Below are 25,358 nucleotides of genomic sequence, written 5' to 3'. Positions count from 1 at the left end.
CGGGGGAAAAGGCATAAAGAGCTACAGTATCATATTTACCAGTTCACGCAAATTCAAACTTATTTTCCTTATTTCCACACCAGCACAGCGAATGGCAAAAAATGTCGGTACTTATATATATTATATTGTTGTTGATACTGTTTAATAACCGTGCTCAAAAGCATACATAAATTCAATCACCCACCATAAAATTAATTAGTAGAGATTTAAGTTTTTAATTGGTACCTTGTGTACTATTTGTGGAAGGTGTTTCAAGCACATAAAAGGCAAAAGAAAATTAAACACGAACTTTATTATAAAAGTAAAATCCGCACAGATATCAAGCTTAGAAAAATCTAAATCTAAATTTAAACAACTGCGAGAGGTGCTCGTGACTGCACTTCTACCGACAAATGAAACGCCACCACCCCAAGTGACGACTCAGCAGTGACTGACAACTATCTCCATGTAAATACCAGTGCCTTGGGCGAAAAAAGGCAGGTTACCTTTGCTTTACTGAAGTGACGACCGCCCTCTCGCTCAGCTGAGGGAACAAAGCGATTCCCGGAGCTCAAGCCGCGTTTCTCCTATTACAAGTATGGCTCTGCGTGGAAAAGTAGCTTTGGTGACTGGAGCAGCGCAAGGAATTGGCAGAGCAATTGTGGAGATCCTTCTCAAAAACGAGTCAAAGGTACATTAAGCGCGGGTTTGCACGTCTTAAATTAAATCGCGTACTGAGCGTCTTTATAAACCTTGTAACTATTATCTGCGTTCCAGTTCCTATAATGTCTTTATTTGAGGGGGGTTATGTCTTGCTTCACGGTTCAGCTTTGCTCGTTTCGGCACCGTGACGCGATTTTCCTCAAAATACGACTTCTGCAGCTCTGGTATGATTTGCGTTCAGTCGCTTACTTCTCTTTTTTTTTCGTTTGGTTTGTTGTTGTCTCACGCTTAGGTCGCTGCTGTCGATTTAAACGAGGAACTGGGGGAAGCGTGCAGAGCTCAGCTTTCACAAGAGTTTGGAGCTGAAAACCTAACTTTCATACAGTGTGACGTAACTGACAGAGGGGAACTGCAAGGTAATCAGATGTTTTCTGTTGAGAATGATTAATCTAACCATTCTTTCCTAAAACGCTACTTTTCACTTCTGCAGCGAGTAAAACAATATTAATAACAAGAACATTAGAATCCCAGAGAAGTTCGGGATTAAAGAATGCCTGCGGATCCTTCTTTTGCACTTCTTTGTTAACATTTGTACTTTAAGAACAGAGTGCCAAGAACAGGATTCCATTGTTTAACATGAATTAGTTACTATTGGTATGAAGTTGCATAACTGCCTAAAGCTATGTGGTTGGGAATGTTGCTCTATAAGTTGTTAAAACTGTTTCATCCTCGTCCTTCATCTGGAATTGAGTTTCAATGCGTCAGGACAGAGCTATACACCATACTTGAAAATTCCCCGTTTTTTTTGTGCTGTGAAGTTTTTTTTTTCCCCTCTGTGCGTGCAGAAGCTTTCAAGAAAACAGTGGACCGCTTTGGACGTTTGGACATCGTTATCAACAACGCCGGGATCAATAATGAGAAAAACTGGGAAAAGACAATCGAAGTTAATTTGGTAAATATATATTCGTAAACGTGCTAGGAGGCCCTTTGTGTTCCTGTGTATGTATGGGTACTTTACATATTTCTTTAATGAGTCTCTTGAAAAATTACATACTGGAAGGTTAATTGGCTTCTGGAAAAATGGCCCATGTGTGAGTGTGTGCATGTTTGTGTCTGCATCTGCCCTGCGGCGGACAGGCTTCCTGTCCAGGGTGTGTCCTGCCTTGGGTGACGGCCTCCAGGTCCCCCTCTGCTCCCACCGTAAATCAGGTAAAGGAGTTACAAAATGTGTGGAGTGAAGGTTATTTTTTTAATTTGAATGTTAAGAAATAAGCATAATGAATTGGGCAATGGTTTGGACCAGCTGTGACGTCTGTGTGGTTGTTTTTGTTGTTGTCTTGTAGAATTTAGTAACAACAAGCGAAAAGGTTTTTAAATGATGTTGTTCACCCCACCTTTATTAGTCAGATGAGTTCAACATGTATAGTTATGAAATATACTTCCCCTGTGTGAATTACAGTATATCTAGACAATTGTACTTCACTACAGTTAGATCTGTTATTTGGATTGTCTTTGATTAATGTTTATTATATGTATTAAAGTATCACATAATTTTAATTTCAGATCCTGTAACTTTCTGTTCTTAGTTTAGTCGATAGCAATGATCAATGTTAAAAGCTGACAGACCATGATGAATAACTCAGCTGTCCTGCTTATATTTGTCTCCTCCTTAGACATCAGTCATCAAAGGTACTTACTTGGCCCTAGATCACATGAGCAAAGAGTATGGGAAGGATGGAGGTGTGATCATAAATATTTCATCCATGGCAGGTAAGTCACTCACTCTGTCTTATGGAGGGTTAACATATCCCAAATCCTAACCCAGCAACAGGACATACTGTAAGGCACAACAGTCCCTCATAGGACAGACACAGGGATGAATAAGAGAAAGCACCAGAACCAGCCAGCATGTGTGGAAGGTGGGAAGAAACGGATCACCTTTGGAAAACCCTTGCAAGCAACCCTTGGGAAAATGCACAGGGTGGCTTACATAGTGTTGAAAATAACTTGCATATGTAAAATGGCTTTTCTCCTGGTTGACATGTCAGCTGCTACTGCTTCTCAGCTGCAGGGCCCTACTAAGGTGCTCTGGTTCTTTCACCTTCCGAAAAAACACGCTTGCTAGGTTTGGTGGCATATTCTGATTTCTCTTTACTCTGTGATGGTCTGGTGTAGCATCCAGGAGCAGAACTACTGTGAGCTTTCAGCCCCTCCTTTTAACCCGTGTTTCCCGAATTTGAAATATTTATTGAAACATACAATCGCCTGTTCCCTTTGAACAACATACAGGCTAAAATGCTGAGTAGAAAAGTAAATTCCTTGGTCGTATCTGCATCTCACAAGGAAGAGGATTTTTTTTTCTGCCTGTGATGAAACACTCATTACTAGTGACACACTTTTCTAAATTCCAGCCCTGACATGGCGACATTGAAACCCTGTACTTCATGGTGGGGAGCAAAAATCTTATTGGCCCCCAAGAAGCACTAGGTTTGTATTTTGCAGGTGCTGGGTGGGCTGAAGTAATGATTTAGTAGGGCTTCAGATGGGTAATATTTTATAACCTGTACAGAAGGTCTACATTAGGGATGAACAGCTCCAGTCCTTGAGGGCTCTCATTCCATGTCTGATCATAACGACTTAAGTGGATTCATTATGTGGATTAGGAATGGGATCACTGGGTGCTGAACTAGCGAAGGCACACAATTAGAGCACAGGCTGAGCTCTGTGGTCCAGATGTTCCAAGTTTGAACCTGGCGCATTTCACGGGCTGACTGTGACCAGGATTTCTCAAATGGACACACACAATTGGTTGAATTCCACTGGGGCTGGGAAGGTTATACTACAGGGTTCTGTCAGCTTTTGACTGAATAAGGAACCTGAAATCTGAAGGAACCCTAGACATTTGTTGCAACATCAGTGCTGACAAAAGTTGCTCCTGTCGGCACTAACTGCGGAGCCTACAGCATGTCAAAATACAAATGGAGAATACATTCTCCCTGTGCAATTCCAAATTAAAATAAAAAATGACATACATTTTTAGGGTCCTTTGCGAAAACTGAGACATTGAAATAGTTGATTTTTTAAATCTGTGTATTTCCATGTACTGTACATACTTAATTTGAATATTAACTTCTCTAACCACATAAGAAAAAAATACCCCAGCTTCTCAGAAATGTGTTAAATTGCTGCAAAACCACGCATTCAGATTAATTACAAAGATATTGCTGTATTTGAATGACATTCAAAATCTTCATAGACACCAAACGGCAAAATGTAGCAACGTGACTAATTGTTTATAACTATTTGTGCAAATGCCATTACAGGCAAGCTATTATTTGTGATGGTCCATAACGAGATATAGTTTCAGTTGAAAGCTAAGAGCTTGTAGAGGTCAAGGGAATTGAGTGGAAATGATGAAAGACATCATTGAGGAATGGAGAGCTGACAAGGACTTGCTGCAGATGCAGTTACAGTAACACTGCTCTTGGTATATTTATGCAACATGTTATTTTGCAGTACGGTTTTTAAGCATTTTTTTTTGCGTTTTGTGTATGACAGTTCGGTAGCCTCACCATTGCACATTAAGTCAATGAACATGTTTTCAGAAAAAAAAGTTATTAAGACCTGTGTATCTGTGTATGCAGCTTTTCTTAGCATTAACCCTTAAATGGAAAGTAAATATTAGTATAGAGTGTCCAGGCAGAAGAAAATGAGTATCAGTGACCCCTATATTATACACTGTACCTGTTTGGGCTTTTATAGCAAAAGTGAAACAGCTTGTTCATTTAATATTTCACATACCGTACTGTAGGTCTGAATGAGAAAATGACTGCATTTTGGAACATATCCAGATATTCATCACCAGGGATGTACTGTGCAGTGGGAAGAAAGATCAGGACAAGCACCCTCATGCATCCATTGGGAATATTAGGATGGTGTATAAAGATTGGGAGTATGTGTTCACTGCCTAATTTAATCACAGCGCATTTTGTTCACTAACGTATAAATTCTGAACCACTAGTGCTAGTGCTTCCACAGTCAGAGCCAGGTGAGGCCAAGTAGGTGCCTTTGTGTTATACACAGACGTCACAAAGGTGCACAACACTTAAAAACATCGATCACTGTACTAGGTTCTCCCATGGCCAGCCATCCTCCTCTCAGTAATCATTTACCCCTTAAGCCTGCAGGTTTCCTTCAAGGTTTCCTGGATTCTTATTTCCGGGACACTTAGTTCATTTCAGGAATGTTAAACCGGCATACAAAATGTAGTAGTATGATGTTAATTCCAAACGCAATTGTGCATAGCCTTTATCAAAATCTTAAATGATCATTTTTGCTTAAAGTAGTATGTAGTATTCTCCTCACTGACTCACAAAATTCTTCAAATAGAAAAAACAGTGAAAAAAAAAGCCTTTAAAAAACCTTTTTTCCCCACATGTCATGTTGCAACGTCTATTATAATTACATCGCAGAATGTTGCTGCTATAAATTAAGTGTAGTGAAATTCAAGGGGATATCCTTATCAGTTGTCAGACACCTGCGTGTGTTAATGTGGCTCCTGGGGAATCGTGAAAGCCCTGCATCTTTTGAGGAATGGCTTCGAAAGCTTTTTATCTTTAAATTTCTGTCTCTGTGAAAGCATCAGCGTTGTGTTTTGTAGCAGGTGTGCATACTCCAATAATGCTCATTAGGCATGAAAGCAATGAAGAACACATGAGCCTGTAAGCGGTGTAAGATGGTTGTACTGTAGTTTGTTACAAGGTGACATGCAAGAAATAAGCACAGGCTGCTGAGCCTTTACACTTTCATAAAGATTGCTGTCAGCAGCATCACCACCTTGTAGATCAGATGTATCGGATCTCAGGAGCTAAGGTCTGGTCATTATGGCTTTTCCCTCTGGATCAGAGTTTCCAAACCATTTCCCCTGGGGGATATTAGGAGGTTCTTTCCTTCAGATAGGACCTTAAACCTTCTTACCAATGTCTTGGTTATTAAAGAAGTATTTTTTGTAATGGCATTTGCACTTTTCAAAGGAGTAGGTGCGTTAACCCTGGTGCCCTGGCTAAAATGCATTTTTCAATTATGCAAAATGAGTAGATCCTCAATCCTGATTTGTTGTGAATTGGGGATTCTGGTGCATAATTTTTGCCATGTTTCACCCAGCTGGGTACAGCACAATAGGGCTCGTGAATTGGGTCCCCTCTTGTGCTGTATGTTAAGTGCTCTGATATCCTTTCACATGATATGCACTATGTACACTACGTGCAATTAATTATTATTTTTTGCAGTTGAAGTAATGTCCAAAGTTACATCTCTGTGTTCGTCTTCCCACACCTGACAATAATGTGATTTTTTTTTAGTCTTGTTTCAAGATTTTTAATTTCGGTTTTAATATTGGCATTGTAGTTAAAATGTCCTGCTTTAAAACAAGGTGCGTGCGTCACGAGGATAAGGACAAGGTTTTATTTATAACGCCCTAGCTCCTTATCTAAATAGTGTCGCTCAGTTTAGTTGCCAGTAGTATTGTTGAGTATTGTGGTTGCAGCTGCATGTATTGGAAATCTGCTACATTCTTCCATTGTTGGATAACTCAGAGCAGGGGAGGAGATGTTATTCCTCGTTTTCCACCAAACAGCATCGATGCACAATGTCTGACCTGGAGAAACTCGGGCAGTCATGTGTTGTTTAAATGAACAAATTGATAGCACATGCAAGTTGTCAAAATATGTGCGCACACAGTGCAATCCAGATTTTTGGAATTTGCTCACTGCTATCTATTCTTTCAGTGACTCATGCTTTGTAGTTATCTGACCAATGTATTCAGTTTACGAGCAGTCTTACAGTATCTTGCCTCATTAGTCATTGTTGATAGATTAGCACACATGTTTGTATTTTGAAAATCGATGTAGCTGCAGTTATTTTGAAAGACAGGATCATAAACATCTCAAATCAGAAGACAAATAGTAGGAGGAAAGAAAGAAGTTTAAGGGCAAGCAAAAAAAGTGTATTGATGCTTCATAGTATCCTGAAATCGCAGCAGCGTCCCGTCGCAAGAGTGGTTACACCTCTAAGGCAGACCTTCGTTGACCTACGTATATGTGAGCCATGAATATTACATTGCTTGGTCTGGAAATACTTCCCTGTGAAAAAGAAAAATCTTAAATTTTGGATGAAACTTTTTTTAATTCGGATTCTTCCTATATTCTTCAAGTATATGCTTCCTGATTGAGTCTGAGGGGCCTTTTTAAGACTTTCCCTGGAATTAATCACCCAGATTTTCAATCCTCTAGCCCCCCTTTCACCTGCCCGTTCCCAGTCTTTCTTTTCTTCGACCTCCCTAGATCCGACTTTTGCCTCTGTCACTTCGATCTCGCACTCTAAATCCTAAATCCTAAAACATTGTGTCGTTACGTTAAACCTTTCAGTATGGAATTAACCTCTGCTCGTTCACTAGTTGCTTTTAGGCATGATTTACTGGTTAGGTGAAGTAAGTGTTTAGGGGAAATAATTTTCTTCTAAACACTAACAATTTATCATTGGTTGTAGCCCCTGTGAAATGCCTTGATTTATACATTAGCCCAGCCCAGGGACCCGCCTGATGTCACTGTCATGGCCTCCCCTGTGGTAGTTCTTCTACTGCTTGTTTAACTCCCAGTCATGGTTGATTCTGTTTGGCCGGCCTCTCTCCCACCCGCCTTCTCCCTTACTGGTGAGCCGACATGGAAACAGCCTAGGCTGCTGCTGCTTGACAGGAACTGACTTTACCAGCCTTTGCTCCACCTGAATATTTGGTAGCCTTTGAAGATAAATGCCTCCCAAGGATCACGGCCTGAGATCTCTCGCGCTCGCCATCCCGAGTGACTGTGGGGGTCTTAGCATAAGCTCTGGCTGCACACTGAGTGCTGGTGCCCCAGGTGCAGCCTGGCCCTAATTTCCTCGTGAGAATGTGGGGAGTGTCGCAACGCCACCCTCTGACATTTCAATCCCGTTTCCACAGTCCCGACTCGTCTGCTCAGTTACAGTACACATTAGAGATATAGCTGTTTACTTTTTCTACGCCTTACTATGTTCCACTGTGGGGAAACAGTGAAATTAGAGCCTCAGGCATTCCTCTGACGAGTGTATGATTCTGACTAACAGAAGACGCATCCCTTATAGCAATGACAGGCATGGAAAGCCCGTCCTAGAGTAAAAATCAAGGAAAACGAAAGGAGCCTCATCAAGTTTTAAAGAGGGTTCTTCATTTGAAGTGGTCTGTGTCATTGGGGGAGGGAATTGCCTTTGAAGTAGCTTGTGCTCTCCGAGTGTTTGACTTCAACAATGTGGCCGAGTTGCTCGTTTCCTGCCAGGCGAAGACAAATGTATTGCACAGTGCATTGTGTTCTCATGGTTGCTTGAAAGATTGGGATGACAACGTCTCTTTAGCTTTTCTGCCCTAGCTTGATGGGAACAGTGCATTGGGCACTATTCACATTATTATTAGCTATAATTGACATAGAGCATCTTTTTGTAAAACCTCAGCTTTTCTTTCCCATACTCTAAACTTCTGAAACATTGCACACTTATTTGCATTATTGCATGGAAGATGGTGCAGTGGTAGGAATCCACTGCCAGCATAACAAAGAGAACCTATACAGTATCGAACATAAACTGAAAATAGACTCGCTCACGAAAATACCCAAAACCCTGGGTGCACTTATCCTGAATGGTCACTAGAGGCCATGGTATGTCAGCTTTGTAACTGTAACCGCAAAACACCTGAGTCAGTAATGCTTCTGGCCTGCATGCACACTGGGAATTCAACCAGTAGGCTAAATGAGTGTTAAAGCTGTATAGATGAGGGAAGGCAAGATCTTGCCCTTATAATAGGTTACTCTACTGCAGTTTGGCAGATGTGTTGTGAAGTTGATACACAAAAGCTTTAGTCCCTGGACCTTTTTTGAAGGATTCTGTTAGTTGATTTGTGAAAATCATTTAGATGTTTTTGAAGGATGTCTCCGTGTGGGTGTATTTCAGATGGAGCATGCTATACCTTGTACATGACGAGAAGGTTTGCTGTCCTGAGGGATTGATGAAGGGTCAGCGTTGTAAGTGTTTGGAAGGGGACAGTAACTGGTAGACCGATGTGTCTCCATCAAATTCTCTTGTCAATGTGAAAAACTGACACTTGAATTTCCTCTTGGGGAAAAATGGTTTCCTCTTTCTGGAATTTAACAATTGTCAGTGCAAGGATGCTAGTGCTGATACTTGCCACCAATCCGAGTGTGAACTGAGGGAGGTTCCACAGGTTGTTGCTACCGTACTAGCCGAAAATAAAATTAAGAGTATTAAAACCCATTGAAGAACAGTATATAGATACTGTATAGAGTTCTACAAATACAAAAATACTCAGAGAGCACTCGGTCTTCCTACTTGTTCTTTTTCTTAAAAGGCTTATCAAAACCGCTTGTTCCCAGTAAACTGCAGTAACCTGGAGCCTATTTTAGAAGCACAGGGTTCAAGGTGGGAGTGCACCCTGGACTAGGTACCAGCCCATTGCAGGGCACATACTGTAGATGCACAGGGACACTTAAGAGGCCTCCGTTAACCTATCCAGCTTGCCTTTGGAAGGTGGAAGGAAGCCTGGGCACTTGTTGAAAACCCACACCCTGAAAGAGAACTGTAAAGAAGCCAAGAAGTCACTCGTTCACAACACATTTGGATTGAATGCTGTAGGTCTTCCATTTGGCAAGTGTGTTCACTGATGGGGTTAGTGGACACCCATGCACTGCCTGCAGTGCCAGAATGCCCCAGTACTCACCTGGCCAGCTGCTGGACGTTGTAAAATGCCACATTGCTGATTGCAGCAGGTGACAAGGGGGCAGCTCTTAGAAAGAACTTTGTTATGATTAGTTTAACGCTTATTTCAATGAGCCCATCTGGGCTGCCTGACAATAAATGGGGATTCTATCTCCCTTGCCTTAAAGCTTTTTAATTTTCCCAGTGTTCTTGAAATTGAATTTCCTGCTTTCATCAGTACCCGTATGGTAGCACTTTAGCGCCTTTCACATAACTTCCTTTAGCTAGGAAAGTGAGCTGAGATAAATGTTTATTTTTGGTGTGAATTCAGTGCTGAAAGTGTGGCTCAGATTTTTGCTGGTTTCATTTTTCCATTTTCACTTTTTTATTTTTGACTTTTGTTTTTACTTCTTTCATGGATTCTTGTAAAGTAATGGTATATAATGTACTAATACACCAAGGTTACCCAACTTGCAGACTGGCTTCAGAGTCAGAGAGTTATCTTCAAAATCTTAGATATAATCCATTCTTGTTGTCTCTGCGCACAGTTGGATTGGCTCTGGTGAAATTATGCAAAACAAAACCAGATTTCTCCTTCAGTCACACATGGGAATAAATAAATCAGTAAAAATGAAATGAATGAAGTAATGATTGAGTTGCCTATGGAAAACAGAACTTGAAAGAACTATTGGTTGTGTAATCATGGAAACCGTAAGATCTGCTTTTCATCTTGTACTGACTAAAATGCTTAAATAATTAAAGCAGACTAAATAACTCCAGCAAATTGATTATTACTTTCAGAAGGCTCTCTGCAGTTCTGCTAAAAACAGACAATGGACCCTAGGTGGCTTGAGTATAAAGTCCTTGCAATTCTAGATATTAAGTATCAACATACCAGGCCCTTGAGTGAATTGCTGCAGTTATGAATTAGTTCACTGCTGGCCTGAGTATTTTAGATATAAATTGATACTACCAAAATAAGCGTTGTATATCGAGTGGCATTAAAAACACAAGAAGTGGTATTCATTCCAGTACTCATTTGTTGTACTTCAATGTCTCAGTAAAGTTTGCCGATAAATTCTGAACACGCAACTAAAATTAAGTAACTAGGTGTATTGTTAAGGGCTTTAGCCTGTAGATTATATAATATTCTTAAATATGATTCAGTAGAGTAATCCATAAACAGAATTTATCTAAATGAATTTATGCTTTATTTTGCTTAACTGTTCTCTTAAAAGTTAAAAAAGGGTAGCTTTGTACTTTTTGAAGATTACATGTAGTCTAGACATAAATATTAATCACAGAAGATTTTTGCTTAACATTTGGAGCACAGCCAGGTTCCACAACAATGACCTTTTACATAAAGAATACCACTTGTAGAGAAATATACACGCTAACCGTTTTGATCTTCAATGTATTTCGCAATTCATTTTTATAAAATAACTTCCCTTCATACTTACTGTACTGTATCTGGGAAGGGTTACAGTTCTTCTTTGAATGTGACATTTAACAGCTTGTTGTTTTGCAGAGGTGGAGTATAATATTTTGTAGAGAAGAATGTATTGTAATGTAATGTATAATTGACTTAAAGGAAAGGTATTTTAAAAAATCTTGGATCCGCTTATTAAAAAATAAAGGAAATCCATTTAGTAATATTGAGGGTGTTATCTATAAAATAATATTTTGGTGGAATATTTAATAAATAATACATTCTCTGTAGCTGTGAATTAATTATGATCTGCATAAAGTAGCACCCAGTGAAGACGTCCATCCATCCACTTTCTAACTTCTTCTTCCAACCCAGGGTCAGAGGTCACAAGGCAGGGGGCCTCCTAGAGGGGCCAGTCAAAACACAGGCACACAAACTCACACCAGGGCCCATTTTCCCAGAGTCAGGGAACCCCTTACAGTACGTTTCTGGACTATAGGAGGAAACCAGAGCACCGCAGACACCAACACAGACTTGGGGAGAACATGCCAACTTTTTTCCATTCAATTCAGTTTTATTTGTATAGCGCTTTTGACAGCGGACATTGTCACAGAGCAGTTTTACAGATTTCTGGGCCTCAACCCCCAGTATTGAAATTGAATTGAACATCTCAGTTGTTGTAACATGAATAAACATCATTTACTGCGTAATAAATTCAAATAAGAGTTAGCAGTCTACTAGACTGATTTCCTTAACCTGGTATCTAATTTAGGTTATCTGTTCCAACAAAATTGTTCTGTAGTAATGTTCCTAGATTATACTGATCAGCTGTTAATTTGTGCCAGGAATTACTTGTTGGGTATGGTACTTTACTAACAGAACGATATGAATTTGGTAAAGTGTAATGTTTACCCAAAGTTAACAGGAGATAATTTTCATCAGCTAGAAAACAATAATATTTTATATGAATACTAATATTTTAGATTAATTGTGATGTTAATATGAATAGATTCATATAAAATATAAATAGTTTACATTAATCTATTGTTTTGGGTTTTATTAAAGTTAAATGTGCTGCACATGGGTACTTAAGCCAAATGTTAATCTTAATTTATTTCAGTTTAAAGAGAACTTGTTGCACAGGTCAAATGGTTATCATAACTGTTCTTTCCAAGTGATAATATAATAAATCAGACTCTATCTAAAAAAAACACGAGTATCCATGACAAACACTTTTTTATTTGTTTGATGTTTTTATTATTTCTATTTTTTAGCATTCCTTCATTCCCCACATCAGCCAGTGTACACAGCTACGAAGTATGGGGTTCTTGGATTTTCTAGAGCCATAGCAGTAAGTATATAATATTAATGAATAAATACATTCTTCTACTACTAAAGTAGACTTTTGGCAGCAGTACAAACATGCTATTTTTGCTCCATTGCTTTTTGCATCAATTGTGTTTCTTGTTTCAGAAAAAAATGCAGTCATGATTACATGGAACATTTATTTACCAGTGTGTTTGTGAGAGATTCTTCTGCCTATGTAAAATATGTGTCAGGTCTATATAGTGTGTGTGCCTGTTAGCAGTGGAATAAATATGCTCCCATTCCTGTTATTTTATACATGTTGCTCCTGATCAAAATCTGTGGTGTGGCTATTTTAAAAATATCTGTACTTGAAAGTACATAGTATACTATTTGCAAGTAAGTCTAGTAGCTTTATAGTACACTTAAGGCACCATGATGTACAGTATACCCTTTCTTTATACTTTATTAAAATAAACTTTGAGAGAAAAATTAAGGTATAAAGGTATAGAGTCTATTTTGAATTTTAGAGCAAAAACAATGTTATATTTTGTGGAATCATGCTGTATTCAACAGATTTATATTCATCTCGACAGCTTTGGAAATTAATGCTCTTTGTACAATGTCATGTTTCGGCAAGATTCTGTCAAAGTTAGAGGTTGAATTAAAATCCACAATGAGTTACTTTCTTTTAACTATATTTTAACTATATAATTATTGTCACCATTTGGTTTATTCAGGTGATCAATGATTAATTCCTAGTGATCTGCGTGTATTTCCAGGATGCTGCAGAAATAGGAAATTACGGTGTGAGAATAAATGTGCTCTGTCCTGCATTTGTTGATACTGCACTCCTCCAGTCTGTCCAAGAGGAAGAGAAAATGGGGAAATTTGTCAAGTATAAGGACGATTTTAAGAAGAGGATGGATACATTTGGATTACTGCCGTAAGTAAACAAATATCAGCTGATGTTCAGATCAGTTTCTCAGTCAACAATGCTTTAACAAGACACAGCCGACTATATAAGGCTTTATATGTTCATAAAAATGTATCAGTTCTGTAAAAATCTTTCTTGGTCTTCCTCTTTACACTAAAAAATCGGGTATGCAGTGCTGATACATTTTTAATATAATTTAGCCACGAAGGGGATAAAGCATTTTTCCCTGCCGCTCTACATATTGACTTGTCCCAAACAGCGATCATCTTAGCTAGTGCTACTGAACATCTTTGCTTAAGTGCAGAATGATGTTATGCCGTTGTTATGGGAATATTTTTGCAGCTCACAACAACAAAGACCCCCACACAATATTGGTGACTGGACTTTTTTGAGTACAGCTTAGCTTTTGAGTACAGTTTGGGTTTTGATTTAGCTGCTGTACGTCAGCAGCCTTAGTCAAAGCCATAGAGGAAACATGACAGTCACGACAAAGTCAGTTCATGATCCTGGTTCAATTATTTGTGAGATCCGGCATTGTACATTACATCATATGTGAACTATGGTATTGTAGGGTCATGATTTGCTTTGGAAACTGGGATGTTGTACACATGTCTACATTTAATTTTCCCTTACTGACAGAAACAAAATACAGCGTGACAATATTCCATTAAATTTCTGTTTTCATTACTTTAATTCCTGTTCCATGGTCCTGAAATTGTTCTAGGGGTACGGTTCATATGCAGGTAAAAGATGCTCTTACCTCTGGACCAGAATTTCCAAACCAGTGAATTAGGACAGTGACTGGGGACACCATACTATAGTAAAAATGATGCAGGACCTGACTGCTTGATCATTAAAAATTCCTTGGCACTTTTGAAAACAGTAGAGTGAGAGTAGTGTTGTTAACCCTGCTGTCCTGAAATAAAATCTACTTTTTGACATAATAATCTGCCCTTCCTAAAGTTCCTCCACAGTTCAAGTGGTGGGGCACTTGAATTTGAAATACCCAGGTGGATATTGCACTTTAGTTGTGGGTGAAATGGGTGCCCTTCTATATGTAAAATACTCTCAGATTGTCATTTTGAATTATTATTGAACATAGTGCAAGTCAATGGTTGCCTGACAGGGAGTAAAGAGTATTCATTCCACTCGTTTGCTGGAGTTGTTCAATTCTAGAATTCAAAGGTGTTGTTTCCTTTATTTACTACCTGTCGTGGGTTATATGAATATTAATTAACTCAGACCATTTCATATTGCTAGAAAGCATAACCATCTCAAAAGAATCCTAATTCTTCTTTAAAGTCCAAGTTAATCACAAGAGATAGCAGTTTTGGTGTTATAAGGGCTCATCAGCATGATGTATTTGGTGTCTATGCACACGTGCCAATATCTTTGTCCAACTTAGACTACAGTATGTGTATATTAATCAGATGTCTGATCCTGCTGAAGCAGTTCTGCTTTCAAGCATTGTGAAACGGTCAGATCTAATTTATATTCACATTCCCATAAGCCATAGTAACTGATAGCTCTTAAAACACACCATAACCATGAAAGGTATTCCCTGTAAAATACGGTATTTCTCTTATGGTATTTTCTGCTTTGTAGGCCATCTTTAATTGCTGAAGGGGTGTTGAAGATCATAACAGATAACAGCCTGAATGGAGCAGTCATGAAAATTACCTCCTCTAAGGGAATTCACTTCCAGAATTATGAGCCACTATCAGCATAAAAGAAATGTGAATGACAGCACAAAAATGTTTGAAATGTCTGAAGTATAATCTTGGTGACGCATGAATGTGAAGTTTTTAAATTATTTTCTTCATCAGGTGATTTTATATATACATGATATGTATTTTTTTAAGTAAATTAACATATAATTCTGGTAATTGCTTTCTCTTTGTTATAAGCATTAACATATTTGTTACTCTTACATTTCTTTAATATCCTAAACAAAGAGTAATATTATGCTAAATTTTACTGATATATCAAATTATTTCCGCATGGCATTAACAAAATATTTTAAACAAAAGGGGTTGTATTATTAGATTGCTTTAGATATAAAATAATTATAATGAAAGACCTTAGGATCTTAAATCCCCATAGAATGCAAAGTGATTAAAGTATTTGAATATGCAGTCTGATATTTTTGTTGTTCTTTAAAATCCAAGATTCAAAAAGCTTAAAATTGTTTATAAGCGAATTAGAGAATGGAGGAAGGCTGGGCGTAAATGGAGAAAATCTAGACTTCAGATCCATTTTGATATTTATAAAGAGGCTTTGTATTTACAATGCTGAACTATGCAAGGCTAGACAATCTGAATATCATTCATGGCGACATCAACAGTCCCCATGTTTTATTTACCATTGTTTATACGCTAATTCCCCGACTCAGTTAACCCTGAGTTAAGTGTAATGAATTTGAATCTTTTTTTCTGTAATAAAATCCAAAATATTAGATTAGTCATTAGTACCACCTTGTCAAACAATGACAATCTGATGGATGTATCACCACATAGAAAAAATGTGGTTATCGTGTCTGAATTTAAAATCCTTGAGGAATTAGTGCAGCACCTTAAACTGTCTAATTGTTGTCTTGATGTTCTGCCCACCAGCTTTTTAAAAAATGTTTTTAGTTGTTTATCAATGGACTTATTACCAATAGTGAATGGTTCACTTTTATCAGGCATTTTTCCCAACATCATTGAAAACTGCAGTTGTTAAGCCCTTCCTGAAAAGGAGAAATCTGGATCCTTCTATTCTTTATTATAAACCCATTTCAAATCTTCCCTTCATAGGCAAGATTATTAAGGAAGTTGTTTTCAATCAAGTTACCAACTTTTTAAATATGAATGACTAGTTTGATAACTTTCAATCTGGCTTTCGGCTTTCGACTACATCACAGCACTGAGACTGCTCTTATAAAGGTACTAAATGATATTCGCCTGAATACTGATTCAGGTTAAATATCAGTCCTGGCCTTACTGGATCCTAGCGCGGCTTTTAATACTGTCGACCATAAAGTACTTCTGCATAGATTGAAAAGTTGGGTTGGACTGTTTGGAGCGGTTCTCAGGTGGTTCAGGAGGTATTTAGAAGGTAGGGGTTATTATGTCACTATTGGCAATTATAAATCTAAACGGACCACCATGACGTGCGGAGTTCCCCAAGGTTCAATTCTTGGCCCTTTCATATTCAATCTTTACATGCTTATACTAGGTCAATTTTTACAAGTTAGTAAGGTTGCTTATCATATGTATGCAGATGACACTCGGATCTTTTTAGCTCTTTCACCTAATGACTATGGTCCTATAGATTTACTCTGTCAATGCCTAGAGAAAATAAATAACTGAATGCAATGAAATTATCTCCATTTGAACAAAGACAAGTCTGAGATAATTCTCTTTGGGAACAAAGGCTTAGACTTAGTGCTTACCTTGACTCTAGGGTTCTAAAGACTAAGACCCAGGTCAGAAATCTTGGTGTATTAATGGATGAAGATCTTAGTTTCAGTGGCCATATTACAGTAATAACTAAATCGGCCTGTTATCATCTTAAAAATACAGCTAAAATGAGAGATTTTATGTCTAAGCAGGACTTTGAGAAACTCATTCATGCTTTAATCTCCAGTAGAGTGGACTATTGTAATGCTCTTTTGATTGGCCTTCCCAAAAAGATCATTAGACAGTTGCAACTCATTCAAATTACTGCTGCTAGAATTCTAACAAGGACCAAGCAAACTGAACATATTATTCCAACTCTTAGATCCTTACACTGGCTTCGAAATAGTTATAGAATTGACTTCAAAATATTGCTCCTTGTGTATAAATCACTCAGTGGCTTAGGCCCAAAATATATTTCCGATCTGTTTGAGGAATATAAACCTGGTAGGTCTCTTAGATCTTTAGGGACTAGTCAGCTAGTGGTGCCCAGAGTTGAAACTGAACATGGTGAAATGGCGTTTAGCCGTTACGCTGCTCACAGCTGAAACCAACACCCGGAGGATCTTAGATGTGCCCCAACCTTAACATTTGTTAAGCTAAGTTAAAAACTGTTTTATTTTCCTCTCCTTTTTCTTAGTTTTATTGTGTTTTTAATTATTTCTTTTGTGATATTCTTTTAATTATTTTTTATTTTATTTTCTGTTTTTTTATGTTTTTCTATTTGTGTAGAGTACTTTGAATTACCCGTGTGTACGGAAATGTGCTACAGAAATAAATGTGCCTTGCCTTTAAAGAGCATCAAAGTGGCTAGAACAGACAAGTAGAAAAATACCTTAGTCAAAGGAAAACGGAAAGAAATACCCTTAAATTGCTTTATCTAAAATCTGTTCAGAGGAAACTCGTTTCATGTTTCACTTTTAGAATTTACCGGACTAAGGACTTGTTAGACATTTTAAAAAACTATTCACGTAGGTAAAAGGTTCTAAGATACTGCAGTATTTAAAATGATTTTACGAGTGTTTGAAAATTGCTTGTTTAAAAAGATGTAGAAAATTGATTTTATATTATAGCTTTAAGTACATTTAAATAGATAACTTCAACTAATTAAGATTTTCTTTAGTTTCTAAAAGAGGTTTTCAAAGCATTTCATTTGGTTTTAATAAATTATTTTATTTTGTATCAGAACAATAGATTGAAATGTTGCTGATGTTCACTAGGTTTAAGGTGTATAAGGGTTTTTTAGTCTTTTGGTTTGTCTTATTTTTTTACTCAGAAATAAACTTGAAGTGAACAATGAGGTGTATATTTATTTCTTTATTTCATTTTTTGAGAAACATTTCTTACCTCTTCTATTTATTGATGATAACTTCCAGAATTCACTGTATTCCATCCATGGACTTTTTATGTCTACTATATGTCAATGGTGTTAGTGGGAAAACCAGTATTTATTTAAATGTCTATATCTTTCTCAAGCAGCTACAGTATGTGTGCAGATACAGTCAAACAGGTTATTTGTGTGATTACATTCAGGTTTCAAACAAAGTGTTCACATTTTTTAACGTGCGGTGCATGCAGACACCTTAAATATATACTGGGTATAGCAAGAGTTTTGTCATTCATCAGTTCAAAATCTGTGGCCTGATGAGTGATTTACCACAAACAATAGTGTCACATTTCACCCTAGAGGATGCTAGATGTCGGCATACACTTGCTTATCCAGAGAGATGACAGTAATAACCTTTGACTAATGCATAATGTCTACATTGTGGAATAAAAGTGAATTAAAGTACAGAAAGCATGTGTTTGGATCCTTGCATGGGAATGTGTAAAACCAGACTAGAGTCTGAAGAGTGCAAAGGATGTGTCGGTGTGAAAGGAATTCAGGAGTTCAGCGATGTTGTCAGGAGCCAACCTATTTGAGCCCTTAAAGGTGAGAAGTAGTATTTTGAGTTTCATTCTAAAATTCTCAGATTGAGACACAAAGGAAGCTAAAACAGGTCCTGTAGATATGCTAATGCATTTTAGTATTAAAAGATCTGAGCAGCTGGAGGCTGAACATGCTTCGGCTTGTGAAGAAACATGTACGGACAAGGACACTGGCAAGCGGTGCACTGCAAATATCCAGCCTGGAGAAGTAAAAACCTCGCAGTAGCATTTCCGCATCACGTTAGGAGAGATGGGAATGGATGTCAGCAATTTTACACGGAAGAAAACCATTCATAAATTGTGAATAAAGAAGCTCACTGTGATAAAAAAGTGGGAATCCTGTTGTGATTGTACAAGAAAATTTGCACAGAGCATGTAAGAATCTTTTAATACTGTACTAGGGAACTTCAAAATTTGTATTCCAATGGCAAAAGATTATCTTGACTATGCTTGTCACTTTTATGTAAATCCATGTGATTTTACTTGTGGGGATTCCTGAATGACTTTTTGCAGACTAACCTGTGCACTAGTGAGCACCAAGTCAAAGGGAGTTTATTCCATTTGATCTGACACAATTAAATGTGTACTGTAGAATTAGTCTCCATATACTCTTTGATCATGTTAGAACTTATTGGACAGCCTATTGTTAACTACTGAAATGCTCTATTATTAAGTAGTTTTAAAACACATTTTAGTGTTTTTAGACAAATTTGCACACATTGTATCTAAATGAAAGGATTATAACTATGTGAAAAAGTTTAATTATTAAATCATTCTGTATTTCACTGGTTTAAAAAGGTTTAGTCAAAGATGATTTGATAAACACACAGTAGCTGATAGGTTTGCTGCTTGAGGTAAATATATGCAATTTATATTCAGTATAGGTAAAATATAATCCTCGTGCAGGTTTTCTTCACTCAGTACTATAATAAAAGGAACAAAAAATACTATACCTTTTCTAGTTTCTTGTACAGCGGGACAGACTTTTTAAAAACTGCTTCTACACTCCGCATTCTTCTAAAGCAGAAGCCATTTGCAAATAGTTCATAGTTCAAAAGAAATCTGTGACATCCAACTAAAAAATAATACTTTTATATTCAGAATAAATGTCAGGAAATGTGTATCTTGTTTCGAATTGCAATTTATTTCTTAAAACGGTTTACATCATTTTAAATGACAATTTGCATGATTCTACAGTATATTGTCAATGATTTCTTTCTATTGTAGAATGAACCTTAGGCATGTACTGTACAGCGCTCTTTTAATAGTGGTGAATTGATTTTTGGCTTATCCCAATCAATTTGGCAGCTATGCAGAATTATATTCTTACATTTCTGTGAAAAAGACAAACTCCTAAAACAAGGGATTCATCAATGCAACTGTCAGCTTTTCATTATTTTTTTTCTGTCATCGTTTAAATCCACGAAGTACTCCAGAAAACCTCCCTCGTTTTTATTTTGATTGATTAATAGTCACAGCGTGTTGAGACATGAATCGTTTTCTGGATATCTTTGTGTGTTGAAAACGTAGTGCCAGTACAATTAGAGTCAGCAGTGCTTTTCTGTTCTTTCTTTAATCTTTAAAAGCCAAGTTATAATAATGAGCTTTCACTGGATCATCAACTGTTTTTATTTTAACTCTAGGGCACAAATTCAGTAACAATGAATGGCAAAATAATCTCCCAACAAATCTTGGCCTGTACAAATCCTGTATGATTATGTGATACTGTATCTTAGTCAAGGGGAACTCCTGACCACAAAATCCATAGACAGTCAACAAGCAGTTTGGTCAGGCTGTGATGCCAAATACTGCCCCACTCTGGAGGATTGAGTTTTAGCCAGTTGAGACTTCATTACAGTTGAGGGCTGTTGTTGAGTGCAGTAGATGAGTCAGAGCAGAGTTCAGTGGTGAATGTACCATCTATTAAAAGGAGATGTTTTATAAATAGACTGCCACTGAGTTGCACAGTAGATACAAACCGTAAAAGGAAACTGACACATCGGGATTTTAGTCAATGCCCAGATTTTTAAAAAGAAACCCACACCTCTCGTAAGAAGGAGGTGGATTCAGACAAGGTGACAGCTTTTGTCCGAACTACATTCCCCAGGAGGCTGTAGTGGATGACCTGCCACCCTTAGTCACAGAATTAATTGTTAAGCGATAATCACCGAGGCGACAGTTTTAACACCAGCAAGCTGAGGCTGGACATCTGAGTTTTGGAATGGTCTCAGAGTCAGTTTTATGTTTTAGAGCCATTACCCAGCTTAGTTGCCTGGTTATTGGTCAAAAGTAACTGTGGACGATTTTGAGTTAGGATCTAAAACAGAGCTATTTTTTTTAATTTTATATTTTAAATTAAGAATAAGCACTCCTGAAAGGGGCACTGTAATGACCTGTGCTTCGAATCAGGGAGACCGAATCTTCTTAGTCTTGAACAGAGAAGATGAGAGAGGAGCAGCATGAAATACTGGGGTCAAGTTCTATTCTTTTGTAAAATAAATGAAATAACATGAGGTGTACAAATTGTGGTAGCGATCTCCATATAAATAATGTAAGGAAAGGACAGGATCTAATGATGTCAGGGGAGGAGGGGAAAAAACTGTATGTGAAGGTGTCCCATTGGTGAATGTGCTCAAGGACTATGGGTGGGTTAATTAAGTGCATCCTGTTAAGAAAAGGTAAATCACTAATTCGAGTCACATTTTGTCTAACGGTACGAATGGAGAATGCAGCTATGGACTGTTTAGATCATGTTGCTGCTGTAAAACAAAAACATGTTTAATTGTTAATCCATGATTTACTGTTCCATTTTTATATTTGAAACAACAAGATGAAGTTGTCACTGTCATGTTGGCCGTGATGTTGAGCCCTGAACAGCATATTACCATTTCAACCATCAGTACCAGTTCTACCACAAGCTCCATTTTTTTTTCCAGTATTGGAGAGGCCATTTTGAAACTGATTGTTTTTACAAACTGATTGTCACAGATTATTAGATATTGAGGACTGGAGATGTTTGTCTTTTGAGCTGGAGACACTAACATGGTAATATTGTATTCAAATAATTTCATTCAAGCAAATGATAGTCGAGCTTGTTTTAAATTGTATATTTAAAGCATTGTGTTTGCACAGGGTTGTGCAAATGAAAAAGATTTGTTTTCTGATTTAACGTTTTAGACTGATTTCTTTTTCTGTCCTGAAGGTAGAAGGAAAATGGATTATTTTAAAGACCTATTCAAGTTGTGAATCACAAGTTGAATTTGAGATTATGCTGCCAGAAAAGCTAATGATTGCCACATGTGATTTGTTTGTTCCTGGTGGCAATTGGTTACACAGGCTTTCATTTTGTCACATCCTCCGATGACTATTGTTTTTAATCTCAATGTTTAGGAATGAAATGTATATGCATGTAAATAATTGTATTCCCAGTGAGGCTTGGTGCTGGGTGTTGGTCCTACCCTGGCCCCTTGAAACCCTTTAAACTCATGGTGTTTACATTATGCTTTATGTACTTTAAAAACACATGCTTCCTCTTAACAGGTGCTGGAAATGGCAGATGTTTTCTGTATTTAAGTAGCAGGAAGGGTTATTTTCCACATTTAAACAATTTCTATAAGAAGCTGTTCTGTGCAAACGTAAGCGTTCATTTCCAGTTCAGATGGATTGATGACAGAAAAGTATAATGGATTAATTTATAAATGCTTTTTGACTGAAGCAAGTTTCTTAGGCTTCATTGGAATATTGATATCACTTACCGTAGTTCTTGTTGTAACAAATCCATGCAGCTAGTGTTCTACAATATACTGACGATGTTTCTGAAGAAAACTATTCTCAATAGGAGCGTTATCGCAAGCGTGCTTATTTTCAGAACACGTTTTCTACGTCTCTAATAGCCGATAAACTTAATTAATATTTTCTTTTACTGCGGAGATGCTGTTTCGACATCAAAATTGTTTGCAGCCAAGTCAGGTTTTCTAGTATTTATGCTTCTTCATAGCACTTGGAGTACTCTATATGCTGTAAGTTTGAGGAAATGGTAGTTTTGATTCTTACTGCTGTGTGGGTGCAATCGCAATGTTATTTGCTTGAGTGCATTCTGAAAGTTCTGCTTTTCTCTGCTAGAATGTATTCCTTACAGCTGAGTTCCCCTCCGGCTCAGTGTTCGGAGATGACTGTGGGCAGCTGGCAGCTGTCATGCTTCAGAGAGAACAGCTTCCTATGGCATTGGAGGGGCATGTCCTCTAACGGAACACTATAAAACGTGGTCACAGGAAAAAGTGGAGACAAATCCTCAAAAACATTAGCTACAGTATTGATGGAACGGAAGTGGAAACAGTCACCAGCTTTAGGTTTTGGGGAATTCACATCTCTACAGATCTCACCTGGACTGTGAACACTGACTCTATCATGAAGAAGGCTCAGCAGCGCCTTTACTTCTTGAGGTGCCTCAAGCGATGGGGGATGCCAATACATGTGTTGGTGAACTTCTACCGCTGCACCATCGAGAGCGTCCTCACCAACGGGATCACCGTGTGGTATGGCAACACCTCTTCGCGAGAAAGAAAGGCACTGCAGAGAATGGTCAATATGGCCCAGAAGATCATCGGCTGCGGTCTCACCGAGATTAAACAGCTCTATGAGGACCGCTGCCGTGGTAGAATTCTGGGCATCAAAGAGGACAGTCACCACCCCGGGCATGAGCTCTTCACCCCACTGCCCTCAGGCAAGAGATACAAGAGCATACGGACACTTACCACTAGATTCTTCAATAGCTTCTATCCACAAGCAGTGAGACTGGCGAATACATTTAGCCATCCCCCTCGGACCACACCTACACCATCTACCTCTTTATGATTTCTTATCTATTGCACATCTCCAGTCATTGTTTACACGTCTGTATTGTTTACATTCAAACTGTCTACATGTTTACTTGCACATTGTCTATTGTTTGTTTGTACATTGTCTTGATGCACTGTTTGCACTTTGTTTTGTTTTTTACACTTGTTTTACAATGGAGAGACTTTCTGTAAGTAAGAATTCCATTGTACCAGTACCGGTTACATATGGCAATAAAGTTCAAGTTCAAGTTCAAGTACAGCAGTTTTCTAAAATTGAGATCCAGTTATCCTCCCACAAGATCTACTGATGACTTGTACAGTAGGTCATCTGTAACATCTTGCGTCTGGTGCCCAATGTTCAAATTTCCCTCAGGTCGCAAGCGCATTTAGGTTTCTGAGAAGACCAACATTTCCAATCCAAGTGCCAGTAGGACAGTATGATGAATATTGTCAGAAAACACCCTGTATAACACATTGGCACTTGACAATAGAACATAGTAATTTGTTCTATTAGTTTATTAATAGTAAATGAAAGAATAAATGTGAAATCATTTATTTGTACTGGCAGTTTGACATACACTACTTGCTTTCAAAAAACATTAATGATTTTTAGATTTAGATTTAGTTTTTATTCTATTGCTGTGATCTAGTTCTTACCTATCACATCCAGAAAAATCAAGAGTTTTTCATTTTCATGGAACATACTCATGAGATAACTGCCTCCGATTACTGGTGTACACTTTATGAAATTGCCAACTAAATCCTATGGATTTCAGAACTTATCATTTACTGAGAGCCTTATGTTATTTCACACAAATATGCAATGTGTCAACAATTAGCAGGAGACCCCACCCTGGTATGATTTGGCTCATATTTGATTATGTAAAATATCCCTCTTCTTAGATACTATATATATATATGCATTTGTGAAGTTACTGTAGCTGCCTACATAAAGAGCCTGCATTTAAACTCTCCTGAAAAAGAATACGTTAAAACGTACCTGCTCTCAATGCAGTTAGCCAAGATCTACAGATGAAAAGCAGAAAGACAGAGCCATCTAGTGATTAATAAAATGTCCCAAAGAACTCTGTGAGCATTAACTGGAATATTTACTATTTTCACAATTAATCCCAAATCTCATGGTTTGCGCATAGAAATACATTTGTTTCTCATATGAAAGAAAAAACTGGACAGAAGATTGTTCAAGCTCCTACTGTATATCAGTCGTGCATAACAACTAAAAAATTAGAATGATCTCAATCGGTTATCACATGGGAATTTATGTTGCAACTATGCAAATTTGGGAAAATAGTCTTAACGATACTGTATCAGACAGGGTGATAGCATTTGTTTGAACCTGAGACTGTAAAATTAAGCTTTGGACCAATACGTGTGCATTTGTCTTTGACTAAGCAAAACAGGTTTGTTGTACAAACAGTAAATAAGCAAAGCTATTATTTTTTTCCAGAACATTTTCTGTGATCTGTGATAGCAACTAGGGTAAGACTCATCTCGTATATTTTTTAAGTGAAAAATCACAGAACTTTTTGCTGACAGAAACTATTCATCTGTCTTACAGTAAAAATGGCCATATGACTCTGATATTACTGATACGTAGCTACAGTATGCAAGTTCGAAGGGGTTGGAGATGACAAGATGACACTTGTTTCATGCATTTTTAACAAGTTCAAAAACCTTAAACAAGTCATCTATATTCTCCAAACTATTCAAGCATGCACAAACTACCCTCAGATGAACCTTTAGAACAACTGTGTGCTCATTTGCAAGGTTAACTGCATGTCTTTACTGAATTTCAGTGTTTCATCCTCTCACCTCTAAACTCTTTTCTATTTACTGCTAACTTGGTCGGTTTTGGAAGTACAAAATGAAACTAAATAAACTTTCACAAAAACTGAAATTGCTGAGCTTTCACTTTGCAGGCTATGCACACAGCCTCAGTACATTTGCAAGGGAATCTACGCAAATTAAATCATGCACTTTCGCATGTCTGAGACTACTTAATACTTCCACCAAATGTTTACTCCATGTTACTCTGTTTATGG

General features: G+C 37.7%; 1 protein-coding gene across 1 annotated transcript; it reads left to right on the top strand.

The window, feature by feature from the left end:
- The first annotated feature begins 330 nt into the window (after positions 1–330).
- Positions 331–17,828, top strand: hpgd (15-hydroxyprostaglandin dehydrogenase). The gene is made up of 7 exons (XM_006629960.3): positions 331–670; positions 935–1,058; positions 1,488–1,594; positions 2,316–2,412; positions 12,124–12,200; positions 12,937–13,100; positions 14,697–17,828. Exons 1-7 carry the CDS (start codon positions 578–580, stop codon positions 14,818–14,820), a joined length of 786 nt encoding a protein of 261 aa, XP_006630023.1. The 5' UTR covers positions 331–577; the 3' UTR covers positions 14,821–17,828.
- The last annotated feature ends 7,530 nt before the right edge of the window (positions 17,829–25,358 follow it).

Source organism: Lepisosteus oculatus, chromosome 1 (assembly GCF_040954835.1).
Source record: "Lepisosteus oculatus isolate fLepOcu1 chromosome 1, fLepOcu1.hap2, whole genome shotgun sequence".
NCBI classification, from domain to species: Eukaryota; Metazoa; Chordata; class Actinopteri; order Semionotiformes; family Lepisosteidae; genus Lepisosteus; species Lepisosteus oculatus.
Note: the sequence above shows the minus strand (reverse complement) of the source record. Positions and strands in the feature narration are given on the sequence as shown.